The sequence below is a fragment of the Enoplosus armatus genome, chromosome 9, assembly GCF_043641665.1.
Source record: "Enoplosus armatus isolate fEnoArm2 chromosome 9, fEnoArm2.hap1, whole genome shotgun sequence".
In the NCBI taxonomy this organism is placed as follows: Eukaryota; Metazoa; Chordata; class Actinopteri; order Centrarchiformes; family Enoplosidae; genus Enoplosus; species Enoplosus armatus.
Genome location: NC_092188.1, coordinates 8,932,308 through 8,949,919, shown reverse-complemented (window position 1 = coordinate 8,949,919; position 17,612 = coordinate 8,932,308). Strand labels below are relative to the sequence as shown.

The 17,612-nt window shown below is 42.7% G+C and overlaps 1 protein-coding gene across 2 annotated transcripts in view; it reads left to right on the top strand.

Annotated features, from left to right (window-relative positions):
• Positions 1–17,031: 17,031 nt before the first annotated feature.
• grik5 (glutamate receptor, ionotropic, kainate 5) overlaps positions 17,032–17,612 on the top strand; it is a 28,283-nt gene continuing 27,702 nt past the window's right edge. For both annotated transcript variants that reach the window (XM_070912331.1, XM_070912332.1), the window contains exon 1: positions 17,032–17,134. In XM_070912331.1, coding sequence (XP_070768432.1) covers positions 17,032–17,134 — 103 coding nt within the window. The remainder of the gene's footprint in view (positions 17,135–17,612) is intronic.

Below are 17,612 nucleotides of genomic sequence, written 5' to 3'. Positions count from 1 at the left end.
AGAGTTCACACAGCATGGTGGAGCCCTGGGTGGCGTGTCACGGATGCATATAAGCAAGCAGAGAAGCACACACATTCACACACACACACACACACACACACACACACACACACACACACACACACAGATGGACCGGTACAATGCGTTCACGACCTGTTCAGTCACCCTCACACACTCACTCAGAAGCATCCCTCATCTCCGTTTTCTAGATGGGGTCGGCATGTCAACTAGCTCACCATGATAGAGAGGGAATTAGAGAGTGTGTGTATACGTACACGTGTGTGTGTGTGTGTGTGTGTGTGTGTGTGTGTGTGTGTGTGAGCGTGCTGTAGGGCTTTGTTTGTATATTAGGCCCAAGTCCTGCATCACTCATTCCAGCACGACACATCAAAGAGACAGAGGCCGACGCTGCTGCCCGCTGACCATATATGGTTCTTCCTGCATCATCCAGGCTTTGGTTCAGCCCATTAGAGAAAGTAGGACAGAGCGGGGTCCTGATGACCATATTTGGCCGGGTGCTCTTGTCCCCTGCAGCCATCTTGCCTGCCTCCACCGCACACTGCCAGGGCACTGCTGCTCAGCTCCTTCCCCCTCATCGTCTATCCCCATTTCTTCTGTTTTCTCCTCATTCTCCTCCTCCACCACCAGAACGGAACATTTTTCATCCCCCTCTTGGTTTCTCTTTCTGCTCACTCTGCCCCTTATTGCTCCTTTCCCCTCCTCCTCTCTCCTGCTCATCCTGTTACCGCGCTGTTTTGTCTTTTCTCCCCAAACCCACTTCTTCCGCTCATCCTCCTTCTCCCCGCTTCACCCCTCTTTACTGCTTCCTTTGTTCTTTCCTTTCTCATTACTTCCTGTGTTCCCCCTCTCTCCCTTATCCCTCCCCAGCAGGAAGCTGTGCGCATCCAGGTTTACTCCACTGGCTGTGCACAGGGAACCGGGTCTGTTGGCCCCTGGCCTATTCTGGCTCCATCCCTGTGTTCCTAATCAGCCCTGCTGCACGATGCACATGTGTCTGCAAATTCATTAACGTACACACATCCTCACACATGTGCATAGACATTTTTGTTATGTATGAGTCTGTGAGGGTGTTAAGCCTACATCTGCACACCCACACCCATGTGTTTGTCACGCACACTTTCACACACACTCAATTTGTGTGAGCACGTTAATAGTCTCACTCACACACACATACTCTCTCCACCTCCTGGCAGCGGGTTTGATCGCCTGGAAAATGAATACTAAATGCAGGGCAAAATGGCTGGCAGGGATCACCTTGGCTGCGTGCAGCTCACCTCCTGCTCCATGCAGGAATAAAACTGGAGCACCTCCATACCTATCTCCCCACTCAGATATTCTTGGACTCCACAGCTTGGTAAGGAGGCACAAAGTAATAGTTGGCTTTTGTTAGTAATTTGGTGTCTAAGTAGAGAGGAGAGAGGCTCCTCCTGTGCCCTGGCTGTAGCATTCCCTTTGAGCCCTCAGCCTTTCCTCTCACACACTGTTCACACTCACACACACACAAACAAACAGAGACATACAGTAAAGGCTTGTATACACACAAGCAAGCACGCGTACACATGCAGAAACGAGTTAATTTCCCCAATCGCTGGGAATCAAAGGAGGTGGAGTAGCTAGCTGAGGACTGGGCCAGCTGGGAACAGGTCTTCCCGAGGCTGAAGGAAGCTGTTTGGATCCAGACACACAAACACACACACACACACACACACACACACACACACACACACACACACACACATACACATATGCACATCCCCTGGTACTAGGGTTGAATGTTTTCCCTTGATTTTGAAATGATTGCTTTCCGGGAGTGTCAGTCTGGATATTAGTTTGATTTTAAACACATCATTATTAGTAATTATTATTTGATAGTTTATTCAACTTTTTTTGATGTTGTTATTTCATATTTATTATACGAAATGTAATATATTATATATGATATATTTTTAGTAATTACAATCAATCTTTGAATTCGAAAAACGCTGCTCTAATCACACAGAATCATCTGATTCTATGTTTTTCAATATAGTTTCCAGTCCGAGTATGGGACGATTGGAGTGTGTGAAGAATTGTATAGTGCTGACCTAATAACTGTGTGCTGTAGCATGGAAGGAAAGTCTGTTGCATGCAGCCATTTTGGGGTGTTGTTTTAGTTGTTTGAGGCATAGAAGCACTGTTCCTAGACATTCAGTTGTAACATTGTCTTCTGCACTCGATGCTCAACTTGTTGAATACAGATGATTTTAGGATAGAGGCCTGCATTTCTGATGAATCACTCTTGTTTCCTTCACACGTATTCTAAAAATGTTTTGCCACACAGCTGAACTGTATTCTGCCCTTTTAGCACCAAAAGACAGAACTGCTGCAGGCATTGATCCAGTTCTGTTACCATAATATGGCTCAAGGCTTTCAAGGTTGGACTTTGCATGGTGGCATTAATGAAGTTTGGAGACGGCATCTTTGTTTCATAAGTGTGAACATACAGGACACAGACACACAAGGACACATACTGAAAATATTGCGTTACTGCAGCAACATGCAGCATTTTTCCATGAAAAATTTAGTGGACATTTGGCCAGAGTTTCAGGTAATAACTGGATCTGGATTGCCAATATTCAATCCTACTTGGTATCCCTCCTCTCAAACCACAGTAGAAAAAGGTTAGAGTTCTTGCAGTGCAAACAATGAACAATTAAGGCCCTTGCAATGGCTCATTGTGTGTGTTTTATATCTGCATGTGTGTGGCAGGAGAGTAGCACATCTTCTTGGGTGGAGTGTTTCCAATACAGCCATGTCTGTGTGTTTATATGTGATTATGAATCTTTTTATGCATATGAGATGTGTTTGTAGCACGGCAAGAGTGTGTTTGTGTCCGAGTGTTTCTGTTTGTGAGTGTGCTTCCGTTATCAATCCGGGCCAGACGACAGAAGCTCTTTAGTTGAGAGTTAGTTCAGTTTAGCATGAAGATGAGGTTTGCTGGCCCGCGTGTGCCAGCCTTACTTTGCCGAGTGTATTCCTGCGTGTATGTGTGTCAATGAGTGTGTGCGTATGTAGGGTATGTGTGTGTGGTCTTTGATGTCAGCTGGTGGCTGCTACTGTTTGCAGATGTGAGCGTTAGGTAATCACAAAACACAATCACTCTGATCTATTCCTGAACCTCTGCCATTATATATAGCATTCTCCTCATCCACCCACAACCTCTCTCCATTTCTCTCTTTCACACACACACACACACACACACACACACACACACACACACACACACACACACAAATACATTTTCTGTTTTTTTCCCTCTATTTTCCATCTCTCCTCTGCCTCTGCCACTCCTCATCTCTGTCCTCCATCTCCTACTCCCACACTCACTCTATCTCTGTGTTTTGTTATATATTACTGCTCTCTGTTGTTTGTCTCCGGTCTCTGGACATTTTTCTTGTCATCTCTCTTTTTTCCCCCTGTTCCTTCACCCGCTGCCCCCGAGCCCTGCACTCCCCATCACTAACACTTCCCCTCCTCCCCAGCCTTTCTACCCCTCTCCTCCCTCCAACATCCCTTCTTTACCCTTGCTGTCCTCCTCCTCTCCTCCCTTTTTGCCTTCCATCACATGTGTGCACGCTGTCGGAGGGGGAGTATTGATTGCACGCTTGGCTGACAGGCACAGTAATGGACGACTTGGAGTGTGTGTGTGCGTGGTGGTGGGGGGTGTTTAAGGTACAGTCCTGGCAATAACTCACCTGACCAAGCGGACGGCCGCCGGGCAGGCAGGCGGAGTGAGAGGTGCTGCAGCACGCGGCGGGACTTGACAGGCTGCATTTGAAAGCAACTGAGCCAAATATAGGGCAACTTTCAAATCACACCCTATTTCTTCCTCAGGGAACTCGTTTTTGACCAGACGCATCATGTGAGAACACTGGCAATAAAATGGACGAGTAAATTCAGGAACTGCAGTGACTAGTCTCCCCTGCCGTCATGTTATATTGTTTTACATTTATCGCAGACATGCAGGATATCAAAAGTGTTGCTTTCAAAAACACAGTGTGCTTTGTTGTTGCCAAATCCTGAGCCATGCTCCTCAATAATCAGCACTGCAGCATGGACAGCAACATAAGACATACACTGCAGTTAAAATGCTAATATGGCCGATTCAATTAAAACTATCTCTTTTCCATCGCCCATAACACCGTTTTGTGGCTTTTTGTGTCCACTCTTTTATGGATTATTATGGAAACTGAGAGTTTGGTTTCTCTTCTTTCAGGCAGTTTTTGGACATTGTCATAATGATTGCAGAGCTTTATGCAGCAGCTCCTTTGACAGTGGAATAGCTTTTGTTTCATGGTGCTGATCTAATAGAGAGAGCCTGTGACATGTGGGTTCAGTCTGGATGCTGTTACAAATACTGTACCTATAGAAATGTAATTCTGGTACATGTGCTGCATGCCAAAAGCCTAATTATGTGATTTCTATATACACCAGTACAATGCAGAGTGTATCATTACCAAGTAAGTGTTATCATCATTCCCGCTGGCATAAAGTGCAACACATACAGTACATGAATACATGCTAATACACATAAAATCACATTGTGGCATTAGGCATGATAACACATATTACATCACTTTCATCCTTAAACCACATCATTTTAATTTATTTCATCCAATCTGTATTCATAAGTGGAAAAATACAACTGTTAGGCATGAAAAAGGTGGTAGTACACTACTACAAATAGTAATTCAAATAGATAAGCAATTGAATAAACACACATTTCTCATACATAATTAAGTGAAACCTGACCCAGATCAAGTAACGTGAATGAATGATTCTAATTTGAGATGCCAGCTGTAAGCTATATAAAAAATGAATGTGGATATTCATAATGCTGTAGTAAGTTGTGGAACTTCTAAGGCTAATGAACCATGGGCTAACTAAATGCATTATGCATTTATTCACCAGTGCTTGGTACTGATGTACTGAACAATGGAGCAAACAAATGCTAATCCTGCATTAAATATGGTGCTCTAGCATAAATAAACAGACATTGCTTTTAGCATATGCTACCAACTATTAGCATAGAGCCGGCGGACGCATAACCAACAATTTAGCATGAGAAAGCTGAGCTCAATGTACTGCAGCAGTCTATGACCACTGAATTCAAACTGAATCTCTTAATTGACCTTGTGAAGGTTACTCCATGGTCATGGAGACTCACACACACACAAAGAGGCACACACACAGCCTGAAAGCGACCTGCATTTGTACTAAAAATAAGCAGTAAAGCACTTTGTTTTCTTTTTCATGTTTCAATGGCATGTTTTTGCAGCGAGGCAGCTCTCCTACTCAGCTGAAACATGGTTTGTGGAGATGGTTGAAGAGCCAATCTGTCCTGCTGGTGAGGGACATTAAATATTGACTTACAGATAGAATCAAGGCCCAAATGGCAAGAAATTATTCATCATTTGTCAGATACGATGTTTTTGATCATCTGAGCCATTTTTATGCTTCAGACCTCTGGCCTCCAGTGCTGTGCTGCTGACCTTCAACTGAATCCCATCATACTCATGTTAAGATGAAATACATATTGGAGTTAACAGCTCTGTTCTTATACACACTGATAATACACTCATCTGGTGCATTAGGAGGATATTAGGCTTTTACACAACAAAACACTGTGATACCTTCATTTATACTTAATTGTTGACAGTATTTACATTTGCTCACAGAACAATTTTTTTGTTCTGTAATCAAATATTTTTGATTTCTAAATCAAATGTTTGTAATTGGTGTTGGTCTTTATTGAAGTCTTTATTGAAACTTTACTTTATCCGTTTTCATTCCTTTAATTCCTTCCTTGAATTTTATTATCTATATATATATATATATAATAAAATTCAAGTTGAAACTTGTTGAAACTTGTGCAGTTCAACAATGTGTGGAAAGTTGTAAAACACTGAAGAAAGTTTTCTCATCAACGATAATAAAAAGCATTCATCTTCCCACGACATGGAAACAAAACCTGTGTTCATTAATCTTTCTAAGTGGTTGAATCCTCAAAAAGTCCTCACTTTTGTTTTGTGCATGTTGTCCCCGTGTTGCTTTGCCCGGGGCATCTGAAAACAATTTGAGAATGCTGTTGTCGGTAATGCATTTAGCAGAGATGGATACACAAATAAAAAGCTTTTTATGCAAAACTGATGCACAACAACATTTCCAAAGTGCCCAGTCACTCTATATTTCTGTATTTTGCTGAATCTTGCAGCCCCTCCTTCTCCAGTCAGTCCCTATCAGGCCTGATAGTGTGATGTCTCCTGTTGAGCGGAGATGACCAATTTTAGACTCAGTCATGGGTGACAGAATTATACAACATCTTGAGGAGACATGCAACGTATTCAGGCAAACTGTGAAATCATTTTATGGGGAATAAAATTCTGATAAATATCGACCATTAGCCCCTGGATAGACCACAAATCTAAAAAGATAATTATGTGACTAATTTGATCTGATTAATATGTATCACTGACGGTTGAATAGCTCAGCCAGGCTAACATCAATCAGAGTTGGACAAACTATCCCCGGGCAATTTACATAACATAAATACCAGTAAATTAAACTTTTATTTCATCATATACAATAATAATTTGAAACAAGCAGCCATGATAGAACATATGCACAGCCTTAGGAATCAGTATAATAAAATATGGTCAGATGAAAGCAGTTTTTCACGGTCACTATTTAAATACAGATGTTAATGTATTTATGGTCTGGAGGCTTATACAGTAAAATTGAAAAAGGAGAGTAAAACTGATGAAATCATTTGATTAAAAGGATAATTTATGGCTTAACACAAACAGAACACTGAAAACTCATTATTTTGTGCTTGCTGATTCTTCCAGCAAAGTGGCATTTTCTAAGCGTTTGAGCAACTCCACAATCTGGCAAAGGACATTATTAAAGATTAGTCCCCTGGCATTTCCAGCGTGCTGGATATTGCAGAGTGCAGAATGAAAGACAACATGCAAGACAGGCAATGACATCGACCAAGGTCATGAGCTATATTCATACCCATGTTGTTTTCAACATGAGACACAATGAAAAAAAATCCCTCAGGGCTTCATTGTGTTATCCTATTGCTTCTGTGACCTTTTTAAAATGGATGGCATTTTTTTCCTGTAATAATGAAATTGCTCATAGATAATCTGATCAATTATGTAATCCAATACAGCCACCAGGAGTGCCCTGTTTTTTTATCGATTCGCATTTAGGGATAAGAAATAGAGTAGCTTTGAATTGTTTGTGTTATTTCAAGTATTTATTCCTTTAATTGTAGATACCATATTTAGAATTTGTTTTTGGTGACAGTCATATTTTTCCGCTATAGTAACATGAAGGCCAAAGTCAGTATTATCTGTTAAGACGCATATTGCTGCTGAGTCAACACAGATTGGCGCTGTCTCGAGTCACATGGCATTGTTCATGGCTTATATTCACCATCTGGCACTAATGCAAAGTTCTCAGCTATTTTAGCAGCAGCTTCAAAAAGTAAAAATTTATTTTTTATGTATTTATCCAAAGGCACAATCCTAAACACAATGTCAGACGAAGAAACATGAAGTAAACAAGATAATTACTACACTTGTTTTCATTCAATTAAATATTTTTTTCATCCACTGCCTGGTGCCTACTTAACTTAAAAATGTGTAGAGTGTGTGTGTACAGCAGCAGATTAACAAATGAATATGAAAAGAAGGCTTTGATTCAGCAAGGAAGTTGAAGTGGCAAGAGCTTACAAATGGCAACTACTTATAAAACACTGTTCTTATGCTGTTGTTAATTTCAGTTATTTCAGTGATCAACTTCTGCTCACTGAAAGACAGTTACTGGAAACTGGTAATGATGTTTTTATATTGTCATATTGATTCTCTGAAAGCCTTTCATCACACCTGCAGCGGCCATAAAAATACACTCGATCTAACTTAGAGATGATTCAAGCCTCGTTCATATATTACACATCCATGCACACTTTCCTTGAGCCGAGAAACTGATTTCAGAACAGACTTCTTTGTGAAATGCCTTAAATGAAAGAGCTGGTAGAAATCCTCTGAAAAAAACATGATGTAACATTTTGTTTTTCAGCATGATTTTTAACCCTGGCGTTCTGCATTAATACTCGACCATTTAACTCTACAAGAGAGCGTGATCATTCTTCTCCTGAATGAGAACCCTGTCTTGCCCTACATATTTCGGTCTTTGCATAGTTAGTGCAAGTGAATCCTTTTCAAATGTTGAACGCAGTCTGAGAAGTGCAGTCTGAGAGAATTTGTCTCTCGCCCGGGGCAGCTGAAAACAAACCAAATTTGAGCATACTGCTTTCTGCAGAGCAAATTAGTACAGACGAAAACACAAACCAGAAGCCCCGCATGTAAACTTGAACCACACAAGCACTTTCACAGCACTCAGTTGCCCCTTTTGCTTTCATGTTTTTATTTTAGCCCTCCTCTCCTCCCAGTCGCTCTTTATCAGCACTGATAGTGTGCCGGCTCGTCCTGATCTCAGATGACCAATTTTAGACGTAGTCGTGGGTGACAGAATTACACAACGATCTGAGTGGACACGCAACATGTCGTAGTCATAGAGTACACACACCCGAGTCAGGCGCAGAGTGCACACTTGTTCCCGGTCACGTAGCAAAAACACATTCCTTGTGTCTCTGCCTCTCACTATTACAGCATAGTCAATCACACACACACACAGAAAAACATACACTGCAGCAACGACGAAGCCCCGCCTCACATGACCAGTGGGCTCTAACTCCCCGATCTCACCGTTACCTGTTCCATCACCGGCTATCTCTCTCCTCTGTCCTCTCTCTCTCTCTCTCCGTCTCCCTCACACTCCTCCCCACTCCCTCCTCCTCTCATCCTCGACTCTGTTGCCACGGCAGCAAAACCTGACAATGGGAGTTGAGAGAGAGAGAGAGAGATAGATAGATAGATAGAGAGAGAGAGAGAGAGAGAGAGAGAGAGCAAATGCCATCTGAGTCATTTAATCCACAACCTGTGTATGTGTGTTTGTGCATGAAGGCGAATATGCTGGATATGTTTAATATACTGGATATGTTTGTGTACATCTCTATGTATCTGTTGTGTGTGTGTGTGTGTGTGTGTGTGAACGGCGCGTGGGTGTGTAAGTGGGAGAGCTGTGTGGAGTCGGTGCATCGGTTCATCACAGAGCTACGGCAGTGTGAAGGCAAACACTCTACCTTTGTCTGTCTCACTGCATATAGCTGCGCTGTTTCCGCTTTCTCTTTCATGTTCACTGTAAATATCCGTTTCTTTTCAAGCAATATTCCCTCACCAGTGTCAAGTGATTCACAAACATCTCTGTGTTGTGAAGCCTTTGTGCTCTGAGTGATCGAACAAACTAAACTTTTGACTCTGAAGTGCTTTCATGACGTGACATAGTGCCTCTTACTGTACAGTAACAGACATAATTTAAATATTCTGTATCAGTAGTCATCTGAAACGTACAGAAGATCTCTGTGTTAATACTAGGTACTCAAGTCAAGTTGAATCAAGTCAGATTTATTTGTATAGCCAAGTATAATCCAAATGTCTCAATGGGCTTCACAGGCTCACACCATTTGTGCTAAGCTCTCTAAGAAGACAAGGAAAATACTATTCACACACCAAAACCCTTTAGCACATGAGCGAAAAATATTGAAAGAAGCCTCAGGAGAGGCAATTCAAAAAGACATCCCTCTTCCTCGGATGGCCGGCTCCACAGCAGGAGCAGTCATTGGAAAAAAGACAACTGAAAAGAAAAAAAAAAAGAACAAATTGTAACAGTTAGCAGAAAATCAAAGCACAAGGGGTTTATAGTCCAACGATGGGATTATAATATGTCAAATAAAGTGTGCACCAATAACCCATACCACCAGTTTATGATGAAAGGCAAAACATTAATTGTGACATCCATCTGATCGCTTACATTGATTTAAATTGACAGCGCTCTATTCCCATTCAGACATTGTTCTCTTCACAGCGCCGTGTGTAATAATATCACTCTTATATTTCCAAGGCTTTGTTCTGAATGCAAATTTTAGCTCTCCAAACAAGCCAGGGGGCGAGTGAGTTCAAGGAGAGCTTCCTAATTGTGATTAAACTGCTGTGCTTACATAAGCCACAGCTGCAACAAGTGGGACCTACGTCGACAGCTAGTGACACTGAACAGCACATCTTTTTTAAACAGCTCCTGGGGAAAGCATTGCACTGAGCTTCACCCCCTCCAAACACACTGATCTGAACAGCAGGTGGTACATATGCATGCAGGAAGGCTGAAATGCAAACTCACTGCTGGCACATACAAACACATAACAAGCAGGGGACGCAGACGTAGAGAAAACAAAAAGACACACGCTCACGCATAAGCAAGCACACGCAATGTTCTCTGAACCTTCCTCGAGAGTTGGTGCATGTGTGTGCAGCCAGTGGATGCTTGTGTGTTTGTGGGTGACATACACGGATGTGACAGTGTCACAGGAGCACGGTGGTTCCCCAAGCAGCCGGTGTCACTGACTGAGGGCCTCTTTGTCAAGGAGAACACTGGGAAGAATTTATCCATGTCCAATGAACGGGGGGGGGGGGGGGGGGGGGCTGTAACAGAGAAAGTGCACTGTCGAGATTGAAGAGACCTGTGAGAGCTAAGATAGGGAGAGAGGAGAGAGAGAGAGAGAGGTCAGTAAAGAGACAGGGGTATAGAGTGTTCCTGAGGAAGAGAGGGTGGGGGAGGAGGGAGGATGGAGAGAGAGAGAGAGAGAGAGAGAGAGAGAGAGGCTGAAAATGAGAGATCAAAGTGTCTGCAGTCCTGCTGAGGGAGGACAAGGTGAAAACATATAGGAAGCGGGTGGGAGTTACAGCGAGACAGAAAGCACAAGACTGGAGTTACTTGGGTCAGACACAATAACATGAACACCTGATGTTCATGTCACCTGATTGTTAAAGCTTATAAGTAGGGTAGCAAATAATGTTTTTTTCCTACAAATTAGAAAGAGTGTATTTATGTGCACATCTCGTGATGGGTGCAAGGCTATTAGAAATCAGCATTGATGAAAAGAGTTAACGCCTGCACACTTATTATACTCTGAAGTAGACAACATTTCGATCCCAGTCGGATCTGCGTTTGACTTTTTTTTGATGAAGACCTGACTGGGATCGAAACGTTATTGAACTTAAATATGCACTTTCTTAGAACCCAAGGTGACGTTTCAAACTGCTTGTTTTGTCCGACAGACAGTCCAAAACCCAAAGAAACTCAATTTACAAACTCAAATTTGAGTAGCTGGAACCAGCAGATATTTTTTATATATATATATCTATATTTTTGCTAGTGCTCACGGGGTGTGCGTGGGGATCAACACCTGCTGGTCTGAGAGGTGTTGATTCAACGAATCTGAGGCTGCAGTTTGTAATGTTGCTGTGTTAGATTGCACTACATTCTCAGATGTTGATTTTATTTTTTCCTTTATCTAGAGTGAGATGAATTCTTCTCTATATGCTTCACAAAGCTGTGTTTATTTTGCACTACCATCGTATTGAATTGCATTATACTATAGCTGTTCATGTTATTGTTTCTCATTTCATACGGGCAAGTTAATGTAACCTTTTCTGTAAACATTCTGCACTCACGTAAACATTTTCATTTTCAGCTTCCTGGTAGGTGACACCACATGAATAAGTCATATTTGCTAGAATTTTTGAACCTCAATTTCAAGTTTGCCTTGCTTCAAATCCAAGCTCTCAAAAGCCTGTAACACTGAGAATGGAAATAAGAAGGAAAGGTGAGGATAAAAATCCTCAAAAAATACTGAACCAAAAGGGATAAGAGGAAGAGAGAGACGGTGGTATAGAGAAGAGCACACAGGTGAGAGAGAAGAGAAAGGCAGAGATGATGAGATTAGAGAGGTACATGTAAGAGGAGAGGAGAGGGAGAAAGTGCAAATGGGTGCAAAGTGAAAATGCTGAGTCAATGCGACCAAGAACATGTGCTGCTGCTTTGATATTAGACGCAGACACAAAGTACGAAACACTTAATCCTACAAAAAGCCAAAAGGGGTGAGCGAAGGGTCCTTGGTATTTTTCCACTCCCACTGACACAGCTTATACACACACACACACACACACACACACACACACACACACACACACACACACACACACTCACAGCTCATCTTTGTCTGGGGGTTAACAAATGCTCTATAATGGCCTGACCATGCTCATTCAGGGACAGGAGCCCAGCTGTCTGCAGCAGCCCTTCTCTAGTCAACAATGACTATTAATTGTGAGAAGAATGAGCTAAATAACACTTATGTCCCATAATGGCTGGCGGTACAGTCTTCTTAAATCCACAGCCACTGAAGCCGTTCCACTTGCAAATTCAATTATGAGAATGATTCATCCTTCCATTATGATAACTGTCAGATTTTCTTGTGTCATACAATAAGGCAGAAGGGGAAAAACAAATGATTCGCCAGCCCCCCCACCAACACCCTTCTCCTCTCCTTCTCTTCACCACCCCCACCCCCCCTCAAGCTGCTTTTCTCCATCTGAGTTCTTTTTGTCTGTCCCCGCATCCCTCTCTTCTTCCACTCCTCCCCTGCTATCGCTCATCCTGCTTCCTCTGCCTGAGTCTCCGTTCATCCTCTCCTCAACTGCCTGGGGGTGTGAGGCGAGATAGCATTCCCTCGTTTTCTTATTTTCTCCATATCTACCCCCCTCCCTCCATCCCACTCTGGCAATCCTTTTGCTTCCCCTCCCTCGTCTAGCCCCCCCCCCTTCTTCCTCACGCTCTCTCTAGATAATTAAGATCTCTGATTTTACGGTTTTCTCTTTCATAATAGGCACTGCAGACACTATAAGCAAGCCGCCAAGTCTCCAGCACACACACACAAACACACACAAACAAAACAGTAAACACACACAAATATGCATATGCCTTCATACACACACGCACACACACACACACACACACACACACACACACACACACACACACACACACACACGAAGATGAATGCATGCACCAAACAGCTAAATCTCTAACTGGGATGAATGTCCCCTCTCTCTCTTTTATAGTCTCTCCTGTAAAACACACACACACACACACACACACACACACACACACACACACATATACACACAGCGAGTCAGGATATTTATGCATTTTGCTTTTGTGTATTTCTCAGTGGTGCCAGCATGCGGGGTGACTTACAGCAGGGTGCAGAATGAAAGCGAGCGAGGGGGGCTAGAAGCAGTGTTTTCTGTACAGCTCAGACTAGACCGGCTCTGCTTGGGCCTCTCGCTGCTCAAGCTCCCTGCAGACTGACACCCAACTGCTACAGGGACTCATGTACTACTACAGCACCAGAGCACGTACAGCAGCCAGACACACAGTCCTCGCAGATTAAACACTGCAATAGTATCTCACCGTTTGCTCTCTCTTTCTCCCTGACTGTATGTGTCTCCCTGACTACCTCCAGCCTCTACTACTACATTATAGCTACCTGCTGTCTTTCACTCTCCTGCAGTGGTGGAAGAAAGTAAAATCACTAATGCCAAACATAAACACTCTGTTACAAAAGTCCTGCATTCAAATTTTACTGAAGTACACATGCAAAATGTCCCTTTTCATAGAGTTATATTTTAGTGACTTTATTCTTAATCAGCTGGTCTCATCGAGATCAAGACCTTTTTCAAGAGAGACCTGAGACCATGAAACGTTGATAGTCAGGTAACCACTCAACTCGCATTACAACAGAACAATATAAGTAATACAACCAACAGTCAAACGACAAATAGAAATATTTTTTTCAATTACAAGAGTCGTAAAAAGACATTGGATAGTAAAGCTTTAAAATCTCAAAGGGCAACAAGAGAATCTAGCTTGAGGGCAGTTTGCATTCCATGTAAATGGTGACCATAGGTTAACTGTACATGTGAAATATTTAAGTTTAAGTAGTTATTGGATCATGTACTGAACATTAGTTAAAAATTGCAGAGAGAGATGAGATATGAGGTAGTTTGGACGTGAAGATTTAGAGATGAATATCATGAGATGATTATTGCTTCGTGTCAGTAAGGAAGTCCATCCCAATGTGTGATACAGAGAGCAGTGATGAGTATGAAATGTGTCATTAGTGATAAAGTGAAACACACTGCGATAAACAGGGTTTAACTGCTGAAGTAATGATGGGGCAGCGCGACAGTACAGTGTGTGCCCAATATATTTTTATTATATATATTGGATTATAGTTATTGATGATTTACTGTAAGATATAAGCAGCATTTTAATGTTGCAGCTAGATGAGGTGGAGCTAATTTCACTTAATGTACTGTTGGGAGCTTAACTTATAACGATGCATAATTTTATATGTATGTAAATGCATATATATTCTGTGGGTTCATTTTATTTCTGCAAAGGGACTTGTAGCTGTGAAATAAATGCAGTGGAATAAAAACTACAAGATTTCTCTCTCATATGTAGTGAAAATATAAAGTAGAATTAAAAATACTCACGTACACTACGAGTACCTCAGAATTATACCTGAGTACAGCACTTGAGTAAATGTACATTGCTACTCTCCACCATGGCTCTTCTGTCTTTCTATCTCTATCCTGCTCTGCGTCTCTCTTTCTGCAGAAACACTTTCCAATCTCTTCTCTCTGTATTCAATTTTGTTCTTTTATTCCCCCATCGTCCCCAGCCCATTCCCTCTGCTTCTTTTTTTCTCTCATTCTCCTTACTTCTATCACAGCTTTCCATCTCCTTCCTCCTTCCCCCCTCTTCTTCTCCTTGGAGTATAGATGCTGTAATCTTCCCTGTCTAATGCTGTCAATAGCTCTCAATAACAATGAAATAGCACCGGTTCTATCCCATCATTGATGAAGGCATTGGCTCAGTTAGGATCTTATTCGTCATCATGGCAATCTGCTTCTTGATAATAGCCAATCAGATGGCTCCTGTGAAATGCAGTGCTCCCATGATAGGTTCCCCATTGTTTTGATTGACTGCACCTGAGGGCCCGCCACTTCAGCTGGGCTCGATCAATACACCATCACACTCACGCAAGGTGAGCGCATGCCCATACATGTCCTGGAATAAACACACTGGTCTGGACACCTCACACACACTTTGGTGAGGAGTAAATTGAGAAAGAGACCACTGGTGTGGGGAGAAAACAGAATACAGTAGTAACGGCCATCAAAATGGAGTACTGTGCTGCCCAACACTCGCTGCGTGACAGTAGTGTGCCATATAGTGATCACAGCTGTTGCATAACTGTCACTGATGTACCGCATCACACATATACATGCACAGAAATGTTGTGGAATGTTTTACTGCAGTAATTATTTATTGGCACCTTTAATGTAACATACTGTGTTAAAACAACAATGATTTATTGAAAACAATGGGTGGGGAAAAAAAATTACTCCCACTGTGTGCCTGTTATTCTATGTTGTGTCACACATACAGATGGCCACACATAAGCCCTGCCTCTGTTCACTTTGAGCTGCGGTAACCATAATGAGAGCAACACAGCCATCTGCACAGTGTGGTGCATGCTATTAGTATTACAAACATGTTCGTGCACACATTTGCCCACCCTTTGACACAACAAACCTGACAATGAGAGACATGTAAAGTCTGACAGGAAGAGAAGGAGGTCAGTAATTGCAAAGAAGCAAAGGAGAAAAAACGGGAATTATGGTTGGTTTATGAGACGCGAAGAGGGATTCAAAGCTCAGGGTTGCAGATTTTTTTTAATGTGCTTTGAATATCAAAGTTGGAAAGGTGAGCAGGGGAAAAAAGACAAAATGAAGATCTCAAAGTGAAATGGCTTTTTTAAAGAAAGGAGGGATGTTCTTTCAAGGAGGTGACCGACAATCTGCATCATCTGCCTCTTTGATGTATGCACAAACACACAATGCCAACTCATTTCAAACCCCTCACGCACTTGTGAGGGTCACATGTCAGCCCCCCCCCCCCCCGTTTACAGCTGCAAGGGTCAATTGAAGGCCATGAACTGACTCTTTCAGCTGTCTGTCGGACCCGTCTGAAGCTCAGACCGGTGAACAAGACGTTTGAAACATTCCCAGGTCAACAACCCCCACCACCATCGCCAACATCACCATCACCAACACCACCCCTCCCTTAACCTCCCTGCCTGTCTGTCACACAACACTCCTTCCCCTCTCCTCTGTCTTCATCCCTCCTTTCTTCATCCTTGTTATGTTGTCAGTCAGAGCAGGGCTTTGTCATTCCTGGAGAGGGCTGCTGAGCACCAGTGGAGCTCAGCTGAGCTCTTGTTGTGTGCTGTTTATTTGTGTTTGGGTCTGTGTATAGGTGGGGGTGATGGTTCGGTTACGAAAACATGGGTGGATAGTATATGTTTGTGTGTGTTTTCAAGGCAGTTGTCTTGTCTGTGTGTGTGTGTGTGTGTGTGTGTGTGTTCAGTAAGTGTTTCTAAGAAGTGACTGTGTTTGTTTATATGAATGTATGTGCGTGTACGTACAGTTTAGATGTGTATGAGTGAATGTGTGGCGACGTGTGAGCCAGCTGCTGCGTGTGTTGTCTTTGAACCCATGGAGATCGCTTCAAGGCTGAGTCCTGTCACTTCTAAACGGCAGACTTCCCACAGGAGAATAGTGAATGGAGATGTGTGTACTGTGTTTTATGAGACAAGCTTTATGCATGGGACTGGGCTGCCTCTGTGATATGACAGTGAACATCTTCATAGCCGAGTGTGAAAGTCTATTGAATGTGCTGTCAAATTACAGGTGCTCCCACTACATGGAAATGTGACAGGGCAAACTGAAGATAAGCCGCAGGATGACAATTTAAAGAGAGACATCTTGTGCCAGGAGAATGATTATGTGTCCAGTAACGTGCAGCATGTCCTCCGCTCCTGCAGGTGGTGGTACAGGCAGCCAGCAGAACATTCTCCATGAGGAGCAGTAGAAGATGCCGGCTCTGCCAGCACTGCTGCTGTCAATACACTTACTGCTAGTCACCATGCCACCACGCTCCCTCAGTCAGGCCCCCTTGCTCTCCTCCATCCACATGGGTGAGTGGCCAGCCATCCCTCCATCCCTACAACACCTTCATCAAAAGGTTTCTTAACATACCTTTCATGGTTTGTTTTTAACCTGCTTTGGTGCCTCATAGAGGGGTTTGCCACTTTGGACAGCAAAGCACTTAAAAGCCAAATTAGCACTAAGAATATACCTGTTGGTGTCCTCATACAGTAAAATATGTTCCCATCCAGAGAGTGATTGGCAGATACACTCTTAGCAGAACTGTTTAAGTCTCTTTGATCTACTGCATGTATGCTGGAGAATAAGATCATCCTAAAAAGCCTTCATCAGGAGCAGGAAGAGCTGTCTGACACCTGCAACAATGCACCTATCATTGTTTTGGACAATGTCTACTTTTTGATGTTTTAAATATCAGTGAGTCTCCTGGATCCATGTGTAAGAATACCTGCACAGTATAAAAAAATAGAAATTGACATTATCTGTGAGACTTTTGTTTGACCAAAATAG